The sequence below is a fragment of the Pteronotus mesoamericanus genome, unplaced genomic scaffold (genome assembly GCF_021234165.1).
Source record: "Pteronotus mesoamericanus isolate MK-2021 breed Mesoamerican mustached bat unplaced genomic scaffold, CSHL_Meso_final contig_105, whole genome shotgun sequence".
Classification (NCBI taxonomy): domain Eukaryota; kingdom Metazoa; phylum Chordata; class Mammalia; order Chiroptera; family Mormoopidae; genus Pteronotus; species Pteronotus mesoamericanus.
The window spans coordinates 3,026,828-3,046,786 of NW_026555006.1; the positions used below are offsets into that span (position 1 = coordinate 3,026,828).

The window sequence follows — 19,959 nt, forward strand, 5'->3', positions numbered from 1 at the left end:
GAACCAACTATAAGAATATAGGCATTCAAGAATTTATACATTTTGGGCCCTGGCTGGCATGGCTCAGTGGGTTGGGCTTCATTCTGTGGACTGAAAGGTAGCCAATTCAATTTCTGGTCTGGGCACATGCCTGAGTTGCAAGCCAGGTCCCCAATTGGCCAGGAGTGAGAGTCAACCAATCAATGTTTCTCTCCTTCTTTCTCCCTCCCTTCCCCCCTAAAATAAATAAAATTTTTAAAAATTCATGAAATTGATTAATGGTCAGATAAACAAAAATGGTACTTGAAATAAGTCAGAGAAACATATTTATTGTATCATCTCACTTTTTGGTACAGTCTAAAAAGAAAGCCAAAACTATAGGAAGAGAGCAGATTGGTGGTTGTCAGGGGCAGGGGGGCAATGAGTAAAAGTAGTCAAAGATACAAACTTCCACTTACAAGTTCTGGAGATGTAATGCACAGTATGGTAACAATACTTCATTGTACTCATTTACCTGAAAGTTGCTAAGAGAATGAATCTTAAAAGTTCTCGCCACACAAAAAAGTAATTATGTGAGGTGATGGATGTGCTAACTTATTGTAACCTTATTACAATCATTTCACAACACATCCCTAAATCAAATCATCACATTGTACACCTTAAACTTACATAGTATTACATGTCAATTACAGCTCGATGAAGCTGGAAAAAATTTAAACAGTACTTACCACTAAGTCCCAATTATTTTGTTCAAGCAATGTAATAGCTTCATCAATGTTTTCAATGCCAGTACACGCCTGGAAACAAAGAAATAAGAATTTTATATAAAATTTGGGGAATGGGGAGGTTAATTAATCTTAAAAAGGTACATAGTATAACAAATAATTTAAGTCTGAATAGGTGTATTAATAAACCCAAGACACTAAAAGCCTAGCACTTCTGAGCATTTTATACATATGGTTTGAAAGTTGCTGACTACTGGGTTGGCCAAAACGTCTGTTATGTTTTTCCCATACAACAGCTCTAGTAGTGCTTAGTTGTCTTTAAATGTCATATCAGTGTGCACTTAAAAAAAATTATCGAAATCGGTGAATTACTGTGCAGCCATTTTAATATTGAAGATGGAAGAAAATCAGCAACAGTTTGGCATGTTATGCTTTATTATTTCAAGAAAGGTAAAAACGCATCTGACAAAAACAGATTTGTGCAGTATATGGAGAAGGTGCCGTGACTGATGGAGTGTCAAAAGTGGTTTGTGAAGTTTCTTGGTACTAATGACATTTCGGCCAAATAATTCTTTGCTGTGGGGCTGTCTTATGCATTAGAAGATGCTTAGCAGCCCCCATGGCCTCTACGCACTAGAAGCCAAGAGCAGGAGATAGCCAACACACTCAAAATATCCAAATTTTATGTAAATAACCATAATGTCTTTTATTTTATGGAAAAAGTCATACAGACTCTTTGGCCAACCCAATATAAAGTAAATTTACATTACCGTCAAATGAAAGGCAATAAAATAAAGCCGTAAAAGAAAGTATGTTTTAATGTTGAGTTTTGGAGCCCAGATGATCTCTAGATCTCTAACTGCCCAGAACAACTTTTAGTTAAAAGTTTCTGATGAACAGCCATATGTAAAATAAATGAATATACCTACCTTGCACCTAATATAATAATCCATCCCTTGTTTCTTATACAAAAACTAACTCAGAATAATAGACTAAAGTGAAACCTAAAATTTCTAGATCTGTGCTGTGTAATATGGTAGCCACTAGACACATGTGGCCAGTGAGCCCTTGAAATGTGTCTCAACTACGTTAAGATGTGCTGTATTAAATACATACCAAAACAGACCTTAGGACAAAAAGAAAATGTAAAGTATCTCATTAATAATATTTCTAATAAATACACATTGAAACAACATTTTGAATATAATGACTTAAATGAAACTATTTAAATGAATTCCACTTATTTTTATTAATGTGGATTCTAAAAATTTTAAATTACATACATGACTTTCATTCTATTTATAATTTTGTTCTACAAAAAAAGATAGGAGAAAAGTCTGTGATTTTTAGATACAACAGCAAAAGTACAATCCAAAAAATTGATAGAATGGACTTGATTGAAATTAAGAATTGTTCCTTGAAAGACACTGTTAAGAGGATAAAGAGCCACAAAGTAGGAGAAAGTACCTGTAAAACATGACCAACAAAGGACTAATAACCAGAACATAAGAAAAATTCTCAAAACTCAATTTAAATAAATTATAAATAGCGAAAGATTTTAACACAAAGTGTCCAGCCCAGTATGCATCAGTGGGTTAAGCATCATCTGCAAACCAAAAGGTTGACAGTTTGATTCCTGGTCAGGGCATATGACTGGCTTGCACACCAGGTCCCTGGTTGGGGGTGTGTGAGAGGCAACCAACCAATGTTTCTCTCCCATATTGATGTTTCTTTTTCTCGCACTCTCTTTCTCCCTCCCTTTCCCTCTCTCTAAAAATAAATAAATACAATCTTTAAAAAAAAAGATTTTGACAGAAACTTCACCGAAGAAGATATACTGATGAGAATAAGCACATTTTAAAAAATGCTGATTATCCAGTAATTAGAATGGCTAAAATCCAATATACTGACAATATCAAGTGATGGTAAGGATGGAACTCTCATACATTGCTGGGAAGATGCAAAATGCTGTAGCCATTTTGGTAAACATACAGAAGTTTCTTAGAAAGTTAGAACACAGCAATCCTGCTCCTAGGTCCTTATCCAAAGGAAATGAACATATATTAATATGGAAATTATACATGAATATTTATAATAGCTTTGTTCATAATCACTGAAAACATAAGACATTCCAAAGTTCCTTCAACTGCGCAGTCATACAATAGAAAACTACTCAGCAACAATAAAGAACAAATTACTGATAACACAAAACAATGTGAATAAATCTCAAATGTATTAAGTGAAAACCAAACTTACATACTTACAAAGGCTACATACTGTATGATTCCATTTATGTAACATTCTAAAGAAGGCAAAATTATAACAAAAAGCATATTAATGATTACCAGGGCATTAGGGTGGGAATAGGGATCGATTACAAGAACCAAGAAGAAATTTTGAGGCATAAGGTTAACAGTTTGAATCCTGAACACCACAAAAAAGAAGAAAAAAGTCTAACGAGACATTCAAACAATGCAACCTCATTTTAAGCTAAATGAAAAGGCAGGGATAATCCAAAGGCTTCAAAATAGTAATAAAAGCTGGTAAGAACAGATAAGATAGGACAGATGTTACACAGAACAAAGTGGAGATAAAAAATACAGGGAGAGCGGAGCAGAAACCTAAAACAAGTATCAGAAAAAAACTTCCTCAATGACATCGCCCTTTTTTCCTTAAAAAGGGGGAGTTGGTAAAGGAAGTATTACCAAGAGCCCTACCTTCCACAGAAAGGACAAAATATTAAGCAAAAATTATCAGAATCAAATTTGTCAGAACTCTGAAAAATACTTTACGTCAACCAAGAAATACCGAAACAAGAAAAGGTAAGTTAAAAACAGTGTGTGAAAGCTTTATCTCATTTTCATTTCCCCTTCCCACTCCTGACTCAGTGGCAACAGCTGGTCACTAGTCTCTGGTTCTAAGGCAGCAAAGGAGACTTTGTTTTAAAAAAATCTTGTGTTAGTCAGTTGTGACCATGTAAGGGCTACCTGAAGGACTGACTCCAGGCACTGTCCTTTGTTTCATCAACTTAGACTTTCTGGGGGTAAAGAACCAGCCAGCTATACAGAAGGTATTCTTCAAAACCATTTTAAGGCAAATGAAAAACCCACTACCATCAGGTAAAATATTACAGTTGAGGCAAACAATACACATGACAAAAATCTGAAAGAAAAGCTGGGAAGAGTGTTTCTTTGGGAAATTAGGACATTGAAAAACACTTTGGAAACTTAGAAAGCCATGCACATGTCCAAGACAGAAGATCTACTCAGACAAGACCTGATAAAACTACTAGCTCATCTCTACACTCAGCACAAATGAGAACTGAAGGCCAAGACAGTGTTCTAAACAGCCTAGCTAAGTGAGAAAGTGCCCCAACATAGAGCCACTCTGCAAAAACTGGAAAAATTTTTTGTCTTCATTTTCCTCTCATTTCTATTTTTTTACTTGAGATATTCAAAAAGATTTCTCTCATAACACAAGCAGACCACAGCTAAAGAAAAAGAGAACTCAGAAACTATCATGTGCTAAATGTCTGTGTGTAATCTCTCCATAATTTTTATGTTGACGCCCTAGGCGCCATTTAGGTAAGATAACGATGGGGCCCTCATAATGGATTAGTACCCCTTATAAGAGACACCAAAAAGATAGCGCACGCTGGCATGTGTGCTCTCTCACCCTCCCTTCCCCTGCCCTACCTCTATGTGAGAACAAAGCAAGAGAGTTCCATCAGCAAGTCACAAAGAGAATTCTCACCAGAAACCAAACGTACTTGGCACCCTGACCTCAGACGTCCAGCCTTGAGAACTGTGAGAAAATTAATTTCTATTCTATGATATTTTGTTATGGTAAACCAGGCAGACTAACACATAGACTATTCATTACCAAGGGAAAAAAATTACAAAAATAGTTTAGAAAAGTTATTAAACAGAAAACTACAATTCACATAAAGCAACAAAACCAGCCATGAGGAGGGGGAAGAATTTAATTTCCAGAGTTATTATATTAATACTTAAAAAATGCACTTTGCCAAAAAAAACTGTGAAGCATGGCAAGAAAGTATGGCCCATTCAAAAGAGAAATTAACAAACTGTCTGTGAAAAAGAACAAACATCAGACTTACTAGACAAAGACTTTCAATCACTCTCTTAAATACGCTTAAAGACCTCAAAGAAACCATGAAGAAAGGACTAATAAAAGCAGGAGGACAATGCATCAACAAATTTAAAAAATCTCAATTAAGAGAAAGGTAATTATTTTAATGGAACTGAAAATTCTGGAACTAAAAAGTACAAAAACTAAAATGAAAAATTAACCACATGTTTTCAATAGCAACAATGGGCAGGAAGAAAAAAACCAGAGAATTTAACAAAGTAAAAAATTATAAGTTTCAGAAAAGAAAATACAGAAAGGAAGTTTTCAGAAACTTACTACACAAAAACACTACCAAATGGTGAAAAACCACTAGACCTTGGTTACTTTATTCAACCTCTAAAGATTCTGTGTTTTGTCTATATTGCAAACTCTTTGGGGAAAGGAAAAATAAATCAACTGAAGAATGAAAATGGCTGCAAAGTTTGACAGCATTTAGCACATATTCTCAGCAAAACACAAAGATAGTGAAATGCACATCAAGAATAATGTTAAGTATTCAAAATTAAAATCTGATTTGGAAAAAAAAAGTGAAGCTGCAGAACACATGCTACTTTAAAATGATAACAGTAAGGATATGCTGTTGCTGTACACATGATATACCTGACAGGATCTTATGTTTACTCAGAGAAAATCTGTACCTACCAGTTAATACCATTGTGTTGTGAGGCTCCTACACAGAGTATCTCAACAAGCACATTAGCAATAAGCATACTAGCAAATAAATAGTAAAGAATGTTTCTCTTTCAAATTGTAAAGCTAGTTGTATTCAATAGTGATTAATGGAGGTTTCAATAAAGGCAATTGCTCATTTTCTCAGTCTGTCAATTCACATCTCTTTAAAATGGCAATTCATAGCTTTGTTCATATTACCCTGAAAGAGGGAAAAAAAGGCTTAAATTTATCAATACCAGTCTGAATAAGATACTTATAAAACAAGTGTTATCATTAAGTTAAAAACATTCAGAAACAGTTACAGAATGGGATATTGAAACTACAGCTTTTTGCTATTAAACCAAATATTCATGGTTTATTTCTTTTGGGAAAAATATCACCCCATTTGTCACAATAAAAAAATTTTTAAAGTGGTTAATTTGCATTTTATTGGTTGTGTTTTAATTTGTACATGTTTTACCTTTTATTGTTATGTGAGAACTATAAGCATAAAGTTTATACCTATTTTATGTTAGCATAAATAGGAGAAATATGAAATTAAAATATAGTAAAAGAAGTTCAATGAAAATTATCCAGTCTGAAAGTAAAATTAACAGTTTAAGAAATATGTAGGACCCCACCAAATGTACCAACATATATAAAACAGGGAGTCCCAGAAGGAGAAGAAATGGGCAGAAAGAATATTTGAAGAAGTAAGTGAAAACTACCCAAGTTTGATAAAAACAAGAAACTACATATTCAATAAGATTCAAAAGGTTTCAAGAAGAATAAATACAAAGATATCTATACCAAAACATGTTATAATCAACCTTTCAAGAAAGTAGCAAAAGAAAAGTATTTCTTGTACAAGGGATCCTCAATAAACACTAAACTGGTATTAATTAAAATTAATACCTAATTTCTCATCAGAAACTATAAAGGTAAGAAGGCAATGGAATTACATATTTAAAGTGCTAAAAGAAAAAATACCTGTAAACCAAAAAATTGTCCTTCAAAACTGAAAGAGAAATTAAGGCATTTCAAGATAAAAGCTGGAGGAGACTGTCACTACGAGACCTATGTTACAAGAAATGATAAAGGGAATCCATCTGAGGAAGTGAAAGGACAATAGAGAGTAAGTAACTGGAAGCCATACAAAGAACTTAAGAACAATTATAAAGATAAATAACAAAAGTCATTATGTAACTCCACTTGTTTTCTATATTATTTAACAGGCAAATGCATAATACAATAATTATAAATTGATGTTAATGGGCTCATAATATATAAAGATGCAAGTTATGATATCAACATAAAGGGTCAGAGATGGGGCTGTATAGGAACAGAGGTTTTGTATACTACTAAGGCTAGGTATTAATTGAAAATAAATTGTTATAAAATGAAGAACTTATTTGTAGTCCCTAGAGTAAACACTAAGAAAATAACTAAAATACAAAAAAAAATGAAAAAGGAATCAAAATAATACAATAAAAAAGTCAATTAAACACAAAAGAGCAATAATGAAGAAATTGGGGGTAGAGGGTATGATACACATTAAATAAACAGTAAGATGGCAGATCTAAATGCTTCCGTATCAGTAATTATTTTAGGTGTAAAGGGATTAAACTCTCCAAATAAAAAACAAATTTCAATGAATTTTAAAAGACAAATCATACAAGATTTTTTTTAATGCTTTATTGTTGTTCTATTATAGCTGTCCCAATTTTTCCCCTTTGCCCTCCTCTGCCCGGTCCACACCCCTCTACCACAGTCAGTCCCCACACTGTTGTCCATGTCCATGGGTCATTTATACATGCTCTTTGACTAATCCCTTCTCCTTCTTTCCACCATTATCCCCCTCACCACTTCTCTCTGGTCCCTGTCAGGCTGTTCCATGTTTCCATGTCTCTGGTTCTATCACGCTCGTTTGTTCTTATTCATTAGGTTCCTTTTAAAAGTGAGATCATATGGTATACAGAGCATAATATCCTCCAGTTCCACCCATGCTGTCACAAAAGGTAGGAGTTCCTTCTCCCTTTCTGCTGCATAGTATTCCATTGTGTAAATGTACTACAGGTTTTTGATCCACTCATTTACTGGTTGCCAATTAGGCAGTTTCCAGAACTTGACTACTGTAAATAATGCTGCTATGAACATAGGGATGCACAGCTCCTTTTGGACTGGTGTTTCAGGATTCTTAGCATATTACCCCAGCAGTGGAACTGCTGGGTCAAAAGGCAGGTCCATTTTTAATTTTTTGAGGAAATTCCATACTCTTTTCCATAGTGACTGCACCAGTCTGCATTCCCACTGACAGTGCACCAGGGTTCTCTTTTATCCACATCCTCGCCAGGACTTGTTTGTTTTGTAATGATGGCCATTCTGACCAGTGTGAAGTGGTATCTCATTGTGGTTTTAATTTGCATCTATGACGTTGAGTATTCTTTCATATGTCTATGTGCCCTGTGTACGTCCTCCTTGGAGAAGTGTCTGGTCAGTTCTTTTGCCCATTTTTTAATTGGATTGTTTGTCTTCGTGGAGTGGAGTCCTGTGAGTTCCTTATATATTTTGGAGATCAAACCTGTCTGAGGTATCATTGTCAAATATGTTTTTCCATACAGTTAGATCTATTTTCATTTTGCTGATGTTTTCTTTAGCAATGCAGAAGCTTTTTACTTTGATGTAGTCTCATTTGTTTATTTTTTTTCCTTTATCTTCCTTGCCCTAAGAGATGTATAGGCAAAAATATTGTTGTGTGGGATATCTTATATTTTACTGCCTATATTTTCCTCTAGGACTTTGATGGTGTCACAACTTAGATGTAAGTCTTTTATCCATCTTGAGTTTCTTCTGGAATATGGTGTGAGTTGGTGGTTGAATTTCATTTGTTTGCATATACCTGCCCAGATCTTCCAAAACTATTTGTTGAAGTGGCTATTTTTACTCCATTTTATGCTCCTGCCCCGCCTGTCGTATATTAAATGGCCACAGAGACATGAGTTTATTTCTGGGCTCTCTATTCTGTTCCACTGACCTGTGTCTATTCTTGTGCCACTACAAGACTTTTTGATTACAGTGGCTTTGTAGTATAGTTTGATATCAGGTACTACGATCCCTTTTACTTTGTTCTTCTTCCTCAAGATTGCTGAGGCTATTCAGGGTTATTTTCAGTTCCACATAAATTTTTGAAATTTTTTTTCTAGAACTGTGAAATATGCCATTGGTATTTTAATAAGGATTGCATGAATCTATAGATTGCTTTTAGTAGTATGGACATTTTAATGATGTTAATTCTTCTACTCCATGAACACAGTGTATGCTTCCATTTATTTGTATCTTCCTTAATTTATTACTTCAGTATTCTGTAGTTCTCTGAGTACAGATCTTTTATCTCCTTGGTTTAGTTTATTCCTAGGTACTTTTTTTTTCTTGTTGCTATAGTAAATGGGATTTTTTTCCCCTAGTTTCTATTTCTGATTTCATTGTTGGTGTATAAAAATGTGTTCAATTTCTGAATATTGACTTTGTATCCCACTATTTTGCCAAATTCACTTATTAGGTTGAGAAGTTTTTTGGTTGAGACTACATGGTTTTCTATGTACACTATCATGTCATCTGCAAACAATGACAGTTTTATTTTCTCCATTCCAATTTCCAAGTCTCTATGTCATTTAATTCTGCTCTGATCTTGATTATTTCCTTCCTTCTAATTGCTCTGGGCTTTGTTTGTTGTTGTTCATCTAGTTCCTGTAGATATAGAGCTAACTTGCTTTCTGAGATCTATCTTTTTAGGTATGCTTGTGACAGTTCCCTGTCACAACTGCCTTCACTGTGTCACAGGTGTTGCGCTGTTGTGTTCATTTTCATTTGTCTCCATAAACTTTTTGATTTATTCCTTGATCTCACTGTTAACCCATTCATTATTTAATAGCATGTTATTCAGTCTCCAAGTATTTGAATGTTTTTGAGTTTTTTTCCTTGAGATTGATTTCTAGTTTCAAGACACTGTGATCTGAGAAGATGCTTGATATTTCAATTGTCTTGAATTTGCTGAGGCTTGTTTTGTGTCCTACCGTGTGGCCTATCTTTGAAAACGTTCCATGTACATTTGAAAAGAATGTATATTTTTCTTCTTTGGGGTGAAAGGTTCTGTATATATAAATTAAGTCCTTTGTGTCTAGAATGTAGTTAATGGTAAAATATCCTTCTTGATTCTTTGCTTGGAGATCTATCCATTGTTGCCAGTGTGGTGTTAAACTCCCCTACAATGAGTGTGTTGCTGTCAATATCTTTCTGGAAGTCCTCCAAGATTTCCCTTATATATTTGGTGCCCTTATGTTGCGTGCATATATGTTTACAAGGATTATATCTTCTTGATGGATTACTCCCTTAAATATTACGTAGTATCCTCCTTTGTCTCTTTTTATGGACTTTTTTTGAAATCTATTTTGTGGAGTATTGCTACCCCAGCTTATTTTTTCATGTCCGTTTGCTTGGAATATTTTCTTTCCATCACTTCATTTATAGTCAGTCAGTGTAAATCTTTTGTTCTGAGGTGGGTCTCTTGTACACAGCATATATGTGCGTCATGTTTTCTTATTCATTCAGCTACCCCGTGTCTTTTAATTGGACATTTAATCCATTTACATTTAAGGTTATTATTGACATGCATTTATTCATTCCCCACCCACGCCCTACTTTTTCTTCATCTTCTTAAAGCAGTTCCTTTGGCATCTCTTGCATTGTTGGTTTGGTGGAGACGCATTCCTTTAGCCTTTCTGTCTGGGAAACTTCTTATTTGGCCTTCCATTTTAAATGAAAGCCTTTGCTGGGTAGAATAGTCTTGGTTTAGACCTTTGCTTTTCTTTACTTGGAATATGTTTTGCCATTTCCTTCTGGCTTGTAGTATTTCTGTGGAGAAATTGGCTGATAGCCTTATCAGAGCTCCCTTGTATGTTAGTAGCTACTTCTCCCTTGATGCCTTCAAGATTCTTAGTCTTTAAATTTTGCCATTTTAATTATGGTATGTCTTGGAATGAGCCTCTTTGGGTTCATCTTGATTGGGACTCTCTGTGTTTCCTCCTGGACTTGCATGACTTTTTCCCTCATCAAGTTAGGGAAGTTTTCTGTCATTACTTTTTCTAACGGGTTTTCTATCTCTTGCTTCTCCTCTTTCCCTTCTGGTATCCCTATGATACAAATATTACGTTTCATATTGTCCCACAGCTCCCTTAAACCCTCTTTGTTTTTTTTTTTTTAAGTCTTATTTCATTCTGTTGCTCTGTCCTGAGTTTTTTTCCACTTTTTCCTCCAGCTCCCTGATTCATTTCTCTGCTTCATTGAGCCGTCTTTTAATTTCTTTTACTGTGTTCTTCATTTCAGATGTTGTATTCTTCATTTCCTCCAAGCTCTTACTGATAGTTACTATGCCCTTTTTCACGCTGGTGTAGTTCCCAGTAAGTTCCTTCTTTTAGCTTCCATGGAGTTCCTTCTAGTTCTCGCTGAGCTCCTTGAGTATCTTTATCACCATTATTTTGAACTCACTGTCTGAGAATTTGCTTGCCTCTGTTTCATTTAGCACTCTTTCTGGGGATTCCTCCTTTATTTGAGAGTTGTCTCTTTGCCTCCCCATCTCCCCATTTTAGGTGACTCTTCTTGTTTGTTTCTGCATGTTAGATTGATTTGCTTTGATTCTCTGTCTTCATGGTATGATCTTCTATGGAGGAGACCTGTGGGACTCAGTGGTGCAATGTCCTTGACACCTGAGGCTGATGATCTTGGGCTGCCGTTTATGCTGTTTATGTGGGCTCTCTGGTTGTAGTTGGGTTTTGGTTGCTGTTGGATCATTCTCTTGGGGGTCCTTCCCTCTGGCTGGCTGACAGAGAGTCACACCACCCACAATGTTTTGTATGCTGTCGTTCAGGTACTGCCAGAACAAAACCAAAAAACCCAGGAAACAAACCCACATCCACCAAAAAAACTCCCACCCACAACCACACTGTCAACAGCAAATGAGCAAATATTAATAAAGGTGAAAGAGACTGCTGCTATTACAAGAAAGAAAAAACGAATATGAAATGACTAACTGAAATAAAATGGTTTTGAGAGAGTCAAGGGAGGAGAAATATTAAAAGTAGGGAATAGAAACAAGGAGAAAAAAAGAAAAATAAAACTTAAGTTATGACTAAAAAAGGGAGGGAAGAAGGCAGAATGGAGAAAGAAATGGGAAGAGTATATTAGGGTTAAAGAAAAAAATTTTTAAATATAGTGGGAAAAAAAGGAACCACATTGGAGAGAAAGATCCACCACAGTAATAACAACAATAAATGAGCAAAGATTAATACAGGTGGAATGGGAATAAGAAGGAAAAAAAAAAGAAAACCTTGTGAGATATCGACAGGAAAGAAAAGTGATCTTGAGAGGACAGAGGGAAAAGGAATACTAAGAGTGAGGAATGAAAACCAGCCTAAGACAGGGAAAAATTAAAATTGAAAACAAAAAATAAAGAAAGGGCAGGAGGAAGGCAAAATGGAGTAGGAGCAGGGAATGGTAAAATTTGACATTTTAAATAGAAAAATAATGAAGATCTAGAAATTAAATTGAAGAAATGCAACAACCACCACCATATCAACAATCAACGAGCAAAGACTGATAAACGTAGAGAGAGAATAAGGGTTATTTTAAGAATGGAAAAAAGAATGGGAGATGACTAATGACAAAAAATATGGTTTTGAGGGGCTGGAGGAGGGAGAATAGTAAGAGTGCAGAATACAAACAAGTCATAGCAAGAGAAAAAAAGTTAAAACAAAAATAAGAGGAAGGAAGAAGGTAAAATGGAGTAAGAAGGGAGGAACAAAATATGAGATTTCAAATAAACTAAAATATAAAAAGTAGTGAAATAACAGGCACAATCTTGAAAGAAAATAAATGAATGCTAAAAAGCTATGCAAGAGAGAAAATAACATAAAGCATCAATGAAGACCGCAGTGGAATTCGTCTCAGTAGAACCCAGTGTTTACCACTGTCTTATCTTTCTGAATCCGCTGCTAGAAATGTCATATGATGTCCTAGTCTGCCTCTAGGCAGCCTATTCGAGACTAAGTGATCCATAGTCTGTGGCTGTCTCCTCCAGATTTGTCTGGTCCCCACTGTTCTGCCCTGCCAGCTTTCCATCAGGCCAGGGCCCAGGAGTGGTTCATTTAATGACCCAAGAAGCCTTTTCCACCTGCCTCCAGAGGGGGTACTCTGGAGTGCTCGGGAGGGTGGGAACACTGTGTCACCTCCGGGAGGACACTGTTTAGTCTTCCAGGAAGACAGTGGGAGTGTTTCCCCACCCCCTTGCCACACTTCTTGGTCTGTCCCAGATTCTTTCCAATAATGTATGGTTTTGGGTGAATCAGCTGTCCATTTCATGCAAGGGGCCACCCTGTGTAGAAGGGATAGCTCTTCCCTGCTTGGAGCAGACAGTAGCTCTGTCTAGTCATCCAGTACCCAGCCTGCCCTCTCTCTTTGGAGACTGCGCCCGAACTCTCCACTCTGGACAGTCTGCTGCTCAGCAGCCATGCTGGGTTGCGTCCCACAGTCCCTTCAGCATGACTCTACACCTCTGAGTTGTCTGCAAAGCCAATGCATGTGCATGCAAGGACCAGATCCCTGCCAAGTCTCGAGTTTCATCTCAACTCCTCTTTTAAAAGAGCTTCTATGTAGCCCTCATGCTGCAGCAATGAGCCCTGGGGGTCCTGTTCTCCACACATTCCCACTCCCCCAAAATCACTAAGTTTCTCTCGGTCAGGGCTGGCCAAAGCCTGTCAGAACCTCTGACAATTTTTGATAAAGTTTCTCTCTGGATCTCTCCCGGATGGCACTGCGAAGAGTCCTGCACACAATACTATAACATAGGGCGATGGTGAGGTACTCTCACCCACTCCCTCCAGTGACTCTCAGCCTCAGGTGGGCCTGGTCCCACCGTGCTGCAGGCAGCACCTCACCAGCCATCTCTGTCCACCCGCAAGGCTCACAACTCCTGAGCCAATCCACAGCAACCCTGAATCTGCACAGCCAGAAGTGCTGGGTTAGGCAGCTACAGTGGCAGTTGCTCTGCTGGTAGAGCCCAGGCCACCTGCTCCCAAGTGCCCTGAAGGCAGGCAGGCTCTTGCCCCGTACACACACGCCCTGCACTCTCATTCACATATGCACTCACTCACACATGTCTCTCTCACTCTCTGCTGGATTTTCAAGTTGGTGGCTCTGTGGTTCAGCTGCAAGACCAGTCCAGTCTGGGAGCAAGTAGACAGAGCTTCCAGCTACTCTGCAACCATCTTGGATCCCCACAAGATATTTTTTTATGACCAAAAAGTAATGTATAGCTGCATGGATCTTCATTTAAAAAGAAGAATGATTTCAAATCAATAATCTAACTTTATATCTTTTTTTTAACTTTACATCTTAAGAAGCAGGGGGAAAAAAAGGTAACCCTAAAGCCAGCAAAAGGGAAAAAATGATAAAGATTAGAGATTAATATGTCCTGGCTGGTGGGGTTCAGTGGATTGAGTGCTGGCCTGTGAACCAAAGGGTCACTGGTTCGATTCCCTGTCTAGGGCACAGGCCTGGGCCCTGGGCTGCGGACCAGATCCCTAGTTGGAGGGGCGCATGAGAGGCAACCACACATTGATGTTTCTCTCCCTCTCTCTCTCTCTCTCTCTTCCCCTCTCTAAAAATAAATAAATAAAATCTTTAAAAATAAGATTACAGATTAATAAAGAATAGAAAAACAATAAGCTCAATAAATCCAAAGTTTAGTCCTTCAAAAAAATTAACAAAATTGACAAATCTTGTTTTAGCCAGATTGATTTAAAAAAATAAAACTCAAATTACTAAAGTCAAAGTGGAAGTGGGGATGTTTCTATTGACCTTAAGTAATAAATACATAACAATAATACCATGAACAATTATGTGACAACCACAGGTAACCTAGATTAAATGGAAAAATTCCTAGAAACATAAAAACCAGCAAAACTGACTCAGGAACAGAATATCAAACTTACTTATAACAAGAAATGGCATCAATACACAAAAGCCTCCCCCGCAAAAAAGCGAAGGACCAGATGCCTTCACTGTTGATTTCTACTAATCATTTAAAGAAGAATTAATATCAATCCTTCATAACTCTTGCAAAGTACTGGCGGAAACATTTCCTACATTATTCTGAGGCCATCATCACCCTACAAAGTCCGATAAAGAGAGTTCAAGAAAAGGAAACTAGAAACCAATATCCAGTATGTATATAGATGCAAATATCCTAAAATACTAGCAAACTAGAACCAACTATAAATTAAAAGGGTATATACCCCATGATCAAGAGGGATTTATTCCAGCATTGAAAACAAAGGTGGCTCAATAGAGAAATCATTACATGACATTCACAGACTAAAGGAAAATAAAACAAAGATCAGTTCAAATGACAGGACAACAAAAAGGCATCTGAAAAATCTAACAGCTTTTCATGATAAAAATGCTCAACTTATGAATAAAAGGGAACTTCTTTAGCATGATAAAAGACATTTATGAAAAACACAAAGCTAAAATTATACTCAGTGATTAAAGACTAAAAGCCTTTGCTCTAAGGGCAGGAACAATGCCCACTTTTTTGCCACTTTTAATACTTTATATTAGAAATTCTACCCTGATCAATTAGGCAAGAAAAAAAGAATAAAATACATTTAAGTCAACAGAAGTAAAACTATCCCTACTCCTAGGTGACATGATCTTATATATATATATAAATTCTAAGGAATTCACACACACACACAACTATTTATTTAATAAGTTCAGCAAAGTTGCAGGATTAAAGATCCACACTCAAAACACAATTTTATTTCTGTACACTAGCAATGAACAGTGATTAAGGAAATAATTACTTTTATGATATAAAAGAATAAAACATCTAAGATTAAATATAACCAAGGAAATTAAAGACTTGTGCAATTAAAACTACAAAACACTTCTAAGAGAAAATTGAAAAGATGTCGAATGTTCATGGAATGGAAGACTTAGTATCATTAAAAGGACAATACTAAAAGTAATCTACAGAGTCAATGTAATTTCTATCAAAATTCCAACAACCTTTTTTGTAGAAATGAATAACTAACTGATCCTCAAATTCAAATTTATACAGAATTGCAGGGGGCCCAGAATAGTGAAAACAATCTTTGGGGGATGGGAGGAAGGATTCAAATTTGGAAGACTCACACTTCCCTATTTCAAAATTTACTACAAAGCTATAATAATTCAAACATGTGATACTGACATAAAATAGATATGCATTCCAACATAACAGAATTGAGAGTCTAGAAATAAACCCACACATTTATAGCCAACTGATTTTTGGAAAGGGTAACAAAACAATTCAATGGGTAAAGAATAGCCTATTTAATAAATGGGACTGAGATAGCTGGATATCCACAACATATACAATAAATGACTCAAAAAGGATTAACAACCTAAATATAAGGGCTAAAATTATAAAACTCTTAGGAAAAATATAAGGGTAAATTTTCATGACCTTGGATTTGGTAATGGGTTCTTACATATGACACCAGAAGCATGAGTAACAAAAAAAGGCATGTATATGAGATTTCAAGAAAATTAAAAATATTTGTGCATCAAAGAATACTCTCAAGAAAATGAAAAGGCAACCTATATAATGTGAGAAATTATTTGCATATCACGTCTGATAAGGGTCTAATATCCAGATTATATAAGTAACTATTACAACTCAACCATCAAAAGACAAACAACTCAATTTAAAAATGGGCAAAAGACTTGAACAGGTATTTCTCCAAAGATATACAAATGGACAGGAAGCACATGAAAAGATGATCAACATCCCCATTCATTAGGGAAATGTTTTCTAACTGGTTTATGTGTGAATAACCTATCCATTGAAGAAGGGTATTAAAGTCTCCTACTATTGTACTGCTTTCTATTTATTCCTTTTGACCTATTAACATTTGTTTTATATATTTAGGTGCTCATATGCAGATGCATAAAATTTACAAATGTTAAAACCTCTTGGTGAACTAATGCCTTCATCATTATACAGGCAGAAGAAAGGCTTGCAGAAGAAAGGCTTGCTTGACCATAGGTGAATGTCTCGCACAAGATGGAAAGCAATTTGAACATTTCACCTAAAATGTCGTATGGTGTGTTTGTGTGTGATATTGTTATGTTACAGAATTACATGCTCATGATTTTGTAATAAAAGATTTTGTAATAAAAAATGGGCGTTATTTGTGCCAGACCCTGCATCATGACCTTCTTTGTATCTTACCAAAGTCTTTGTCTTAGAATCTGTTTTGTCTGCTATAAACATAGCTACCTTATTTATTTATATATTCATTCATTCATTTATTGCTTACATTTGCATGGAATATCCCTTCACTTTCAGTCTGTGTGCCCTTAAAGCTAAAGTGAGTCTCAGGTAGGCAGCGCATTGTTGGATCCTCTTTTTGAATCTATTCAGTGACTATGTCTCTTGACTAGAGAATTCAGTCTATTTACATTTAAAGTAATTATTCATATGTATAAACATACTACCATTTTGTTCATTGTTTTCAGGCTGTTTTGTAATTCCTCTGTCCCTTTCTTCTTCTATTGCTCTCTTCCTTTGTAACTGGATAACATTACATAGAGGTATGTTTAGATGCCTTTTTCTTTATCGTTTGTGTATCTAAGTTTTTGCTTTCTGGTTACCGTGAGGCTTGCTTAAAGTATATTGTTATAAATATAGTTTAAGTAAGCCTCATAAATAAACTATATTTATAACAATATACTTTAAGTTGATAACAAGTATGAATGCATTATAAAAATCTACATTTTTACTCTACATCCCCTCATTTTATGTATGTGATGCCACAATTTACATCTTTTTATCCTCAGTATCCATTAACAGACTATTGTAGTTATTTTCATTTTGTCACTTACACTTCATACTAGGTTTATAAGTGACTGACCCACCACAATTACAACATTAGATTACCTATATATTTACTTTAAAAAGTGAGATTTATATTTTCATATGTTCCTGTTTAATTAACACTCTATCATTTTGGCTTAAAGAAGTTCTTTTAACATTTCTTGTAAGTCCATTCCATTGGTGATGAACTCCTTCAGCTTTTGTTGTATGGGAGGACAAGTTTGCTAGACAGAATATTCCTAGTTGCTGGTTTTTCTTTTAGCACTTTGAATACTTCCTTCTGGCCTGCAAAGTGTCTGCTGAAAAATCTACTTATAGTCCTATGGAAGTTCCTTTGCATGTAACGTTTGTTTTTTTTTTTTCCCTTACTTCTTTTAAGATTCTCTCTTTGTCTTTAACTTTGACAATTTAATTACAAATGTGTCTTTGTATGGTTCTCTTTGGATTATTTTATCTAGAACTCTCTGGGACTGCTGGACCTGGGTGTCTTGTTTCCTTCCCCAGATTAGGGAAGTTTTCAGCCATTATTTCTTCAATTAAGTTTTATGCCTCTTTCTTCCTTCTCCTTCTGGAACCTCAATAATGTAAATATTAATCTGCTTGATGTTGTCCCATATGTTCCTTAAGCAATCTTCACTCTTCTATGTTGTTATTTTTGTTTCTCTGAATAGATGAACCCCCACCCTATCTTTTAAGTTCACTGCTCCTTTCTTCCACTTCATCTGATCTGCTTCTCTCCCCCTTCATGGACTTTTTCAGTTTAGTTATTGTATTCTTCAGCTCTGTAATTTATCTTCTTTCTTATATTTTATATTTCTTTGTTGAAATCCTCACTTTGTTCATACATTGTTCTCTTGACTTCGATGAGCCTCATTATAAGAATTATTTTGAATTCTCTTATCAGGGAAATCACTTTATCTCATTAATATCTACTCCAGAACTTTTATTGTGTTCCTTTGGAATATATTCCTTTCTTCATTTTCCTTAACACTGTGTTGGTTTCTGTGTATCAGATAAAACAGGCACTGTTTTCCAGTCTTGAAAGAGAGGTCCTGTCTTGTATAGGAGACACTCTCAATTTTGTATCAAGGTCAATCACTGGCCATGGCCTTTTACTGGCAACATCAGCAGTAGACTTTGTATGCTCAGAGGCTATGATGATCTTAACACAAGAATATATAAAGCACAAGAGGAAATGATGGAATTCAAGTGATGTAGTAAATGAGCTTCATTATGTAAGATGTATAAGACTACAACCAGAATAACACAGCATACTGTTTTACAGCAAACATTTTTTTTATAAATAAGAAGAGTGCATTCTAAAATAATGATAAATGTATAGCATAATACATAAACCAGTTACATGTTTATTATCATTACCAAGGATTATATACGGCACATAATTGTATATGCTATACTTTTTTATTACCAAAAGTGCAGTAGTTTTACACCAGTATCACCACAAACACTTGAGTAATACATTGCACTACTACATTAAGACAGCTACAATGTCACTAGGCAATATGAATATTTCAACTCCATCATAATCTTATTAAACCACAGTTGTATATATATGGTCCACTGGTGACCAAAAGGTCATTATGTGGCACATGACTGCATACAGTAGTTACCCCTTATAGAGAAGGGAACTACTAGAGGTTCCAAGATCCTCAGTGAATGCCTGAAAACATGGATACTACTGAACCCTATATATACACAATGATTTTTTTTTTCTATACATCTGTGAATGGAAACTTCCATCAAAGTCATTTATGTCCAAAAAACTAAAATGGAGCTGAGAAGTCATGTAGAGGTTTATGCTCATCTTGCTCATAAAATTTTGAACCAGCCTTGAAACCAAATCCTGAACTTCCTCCATACCACGGATTCTAGACTCACCTTGAAAGAAGCCAATCCATTTCACCAGCCAAAATCTTTCATTTACATAGATAACCTATATGAGGTTGGAACCCTTGGTCTTTTGTACTTGCCATATAAGCACATCTTGGAACATACTTATCTCAAAGTCTAATGACCTGGATCTGACCAATGCTTTTAGAACTAGTCATCACACTATGTTAGATAGCTGAGCTAATACAAAAATTTTTGTTACAAACTTGTGATTTTTACCTTTATAAGCTCTGGCTTTGTCTTCCCCATGTTTCAGGTCTTCTTCTGAATTTGTTTCTCCCAGATTTGAATCTTTTTAAATTAAATTTATTGGGGTGACACTGCTTAATAAAATTACATAGGTTTCAAATGTACATTTCTGTGATATATGATCTGTATATTGCTTGTGTGTCCACAACCCAAAGTAAAATCATATTCCACTACCATATACTTGGCCCCCTTTACTACCCTCAACCCTCCTTCCCTCTGGTAGCCATTACACAGCTATGTCTGTGAGTTTCAGTTCTGTATCTCACATATAAATGAGATCATATGGTACTTAGCTTTTCTGACTTAAGTCGCTTAGCA

At 35.6% G+C, this 19,959-nt stretch overlaps 1 protein-coding gene across 1 annotated transcript in view; it reads right to left on the reverse strand.

The window, feature by feature from the left end:
- FAF1 (Fas associated factor 1) overlaps window positions 1–19,959 on the reverse strand; it is a 394,387-nt gene that overhangs the window by 342,890 nt on the left and 31,538 nt on the right. The window contains exon 2 of the mRNA XM_054572862.1: window positions 708–776. Within this exon, the coding sequence (XP_054428837.1) occupies window positions 708–776 (69 nt within the window). The remainder of the gene's footprint in view (window positions 1–707; window positions 777–19,959) is intronic.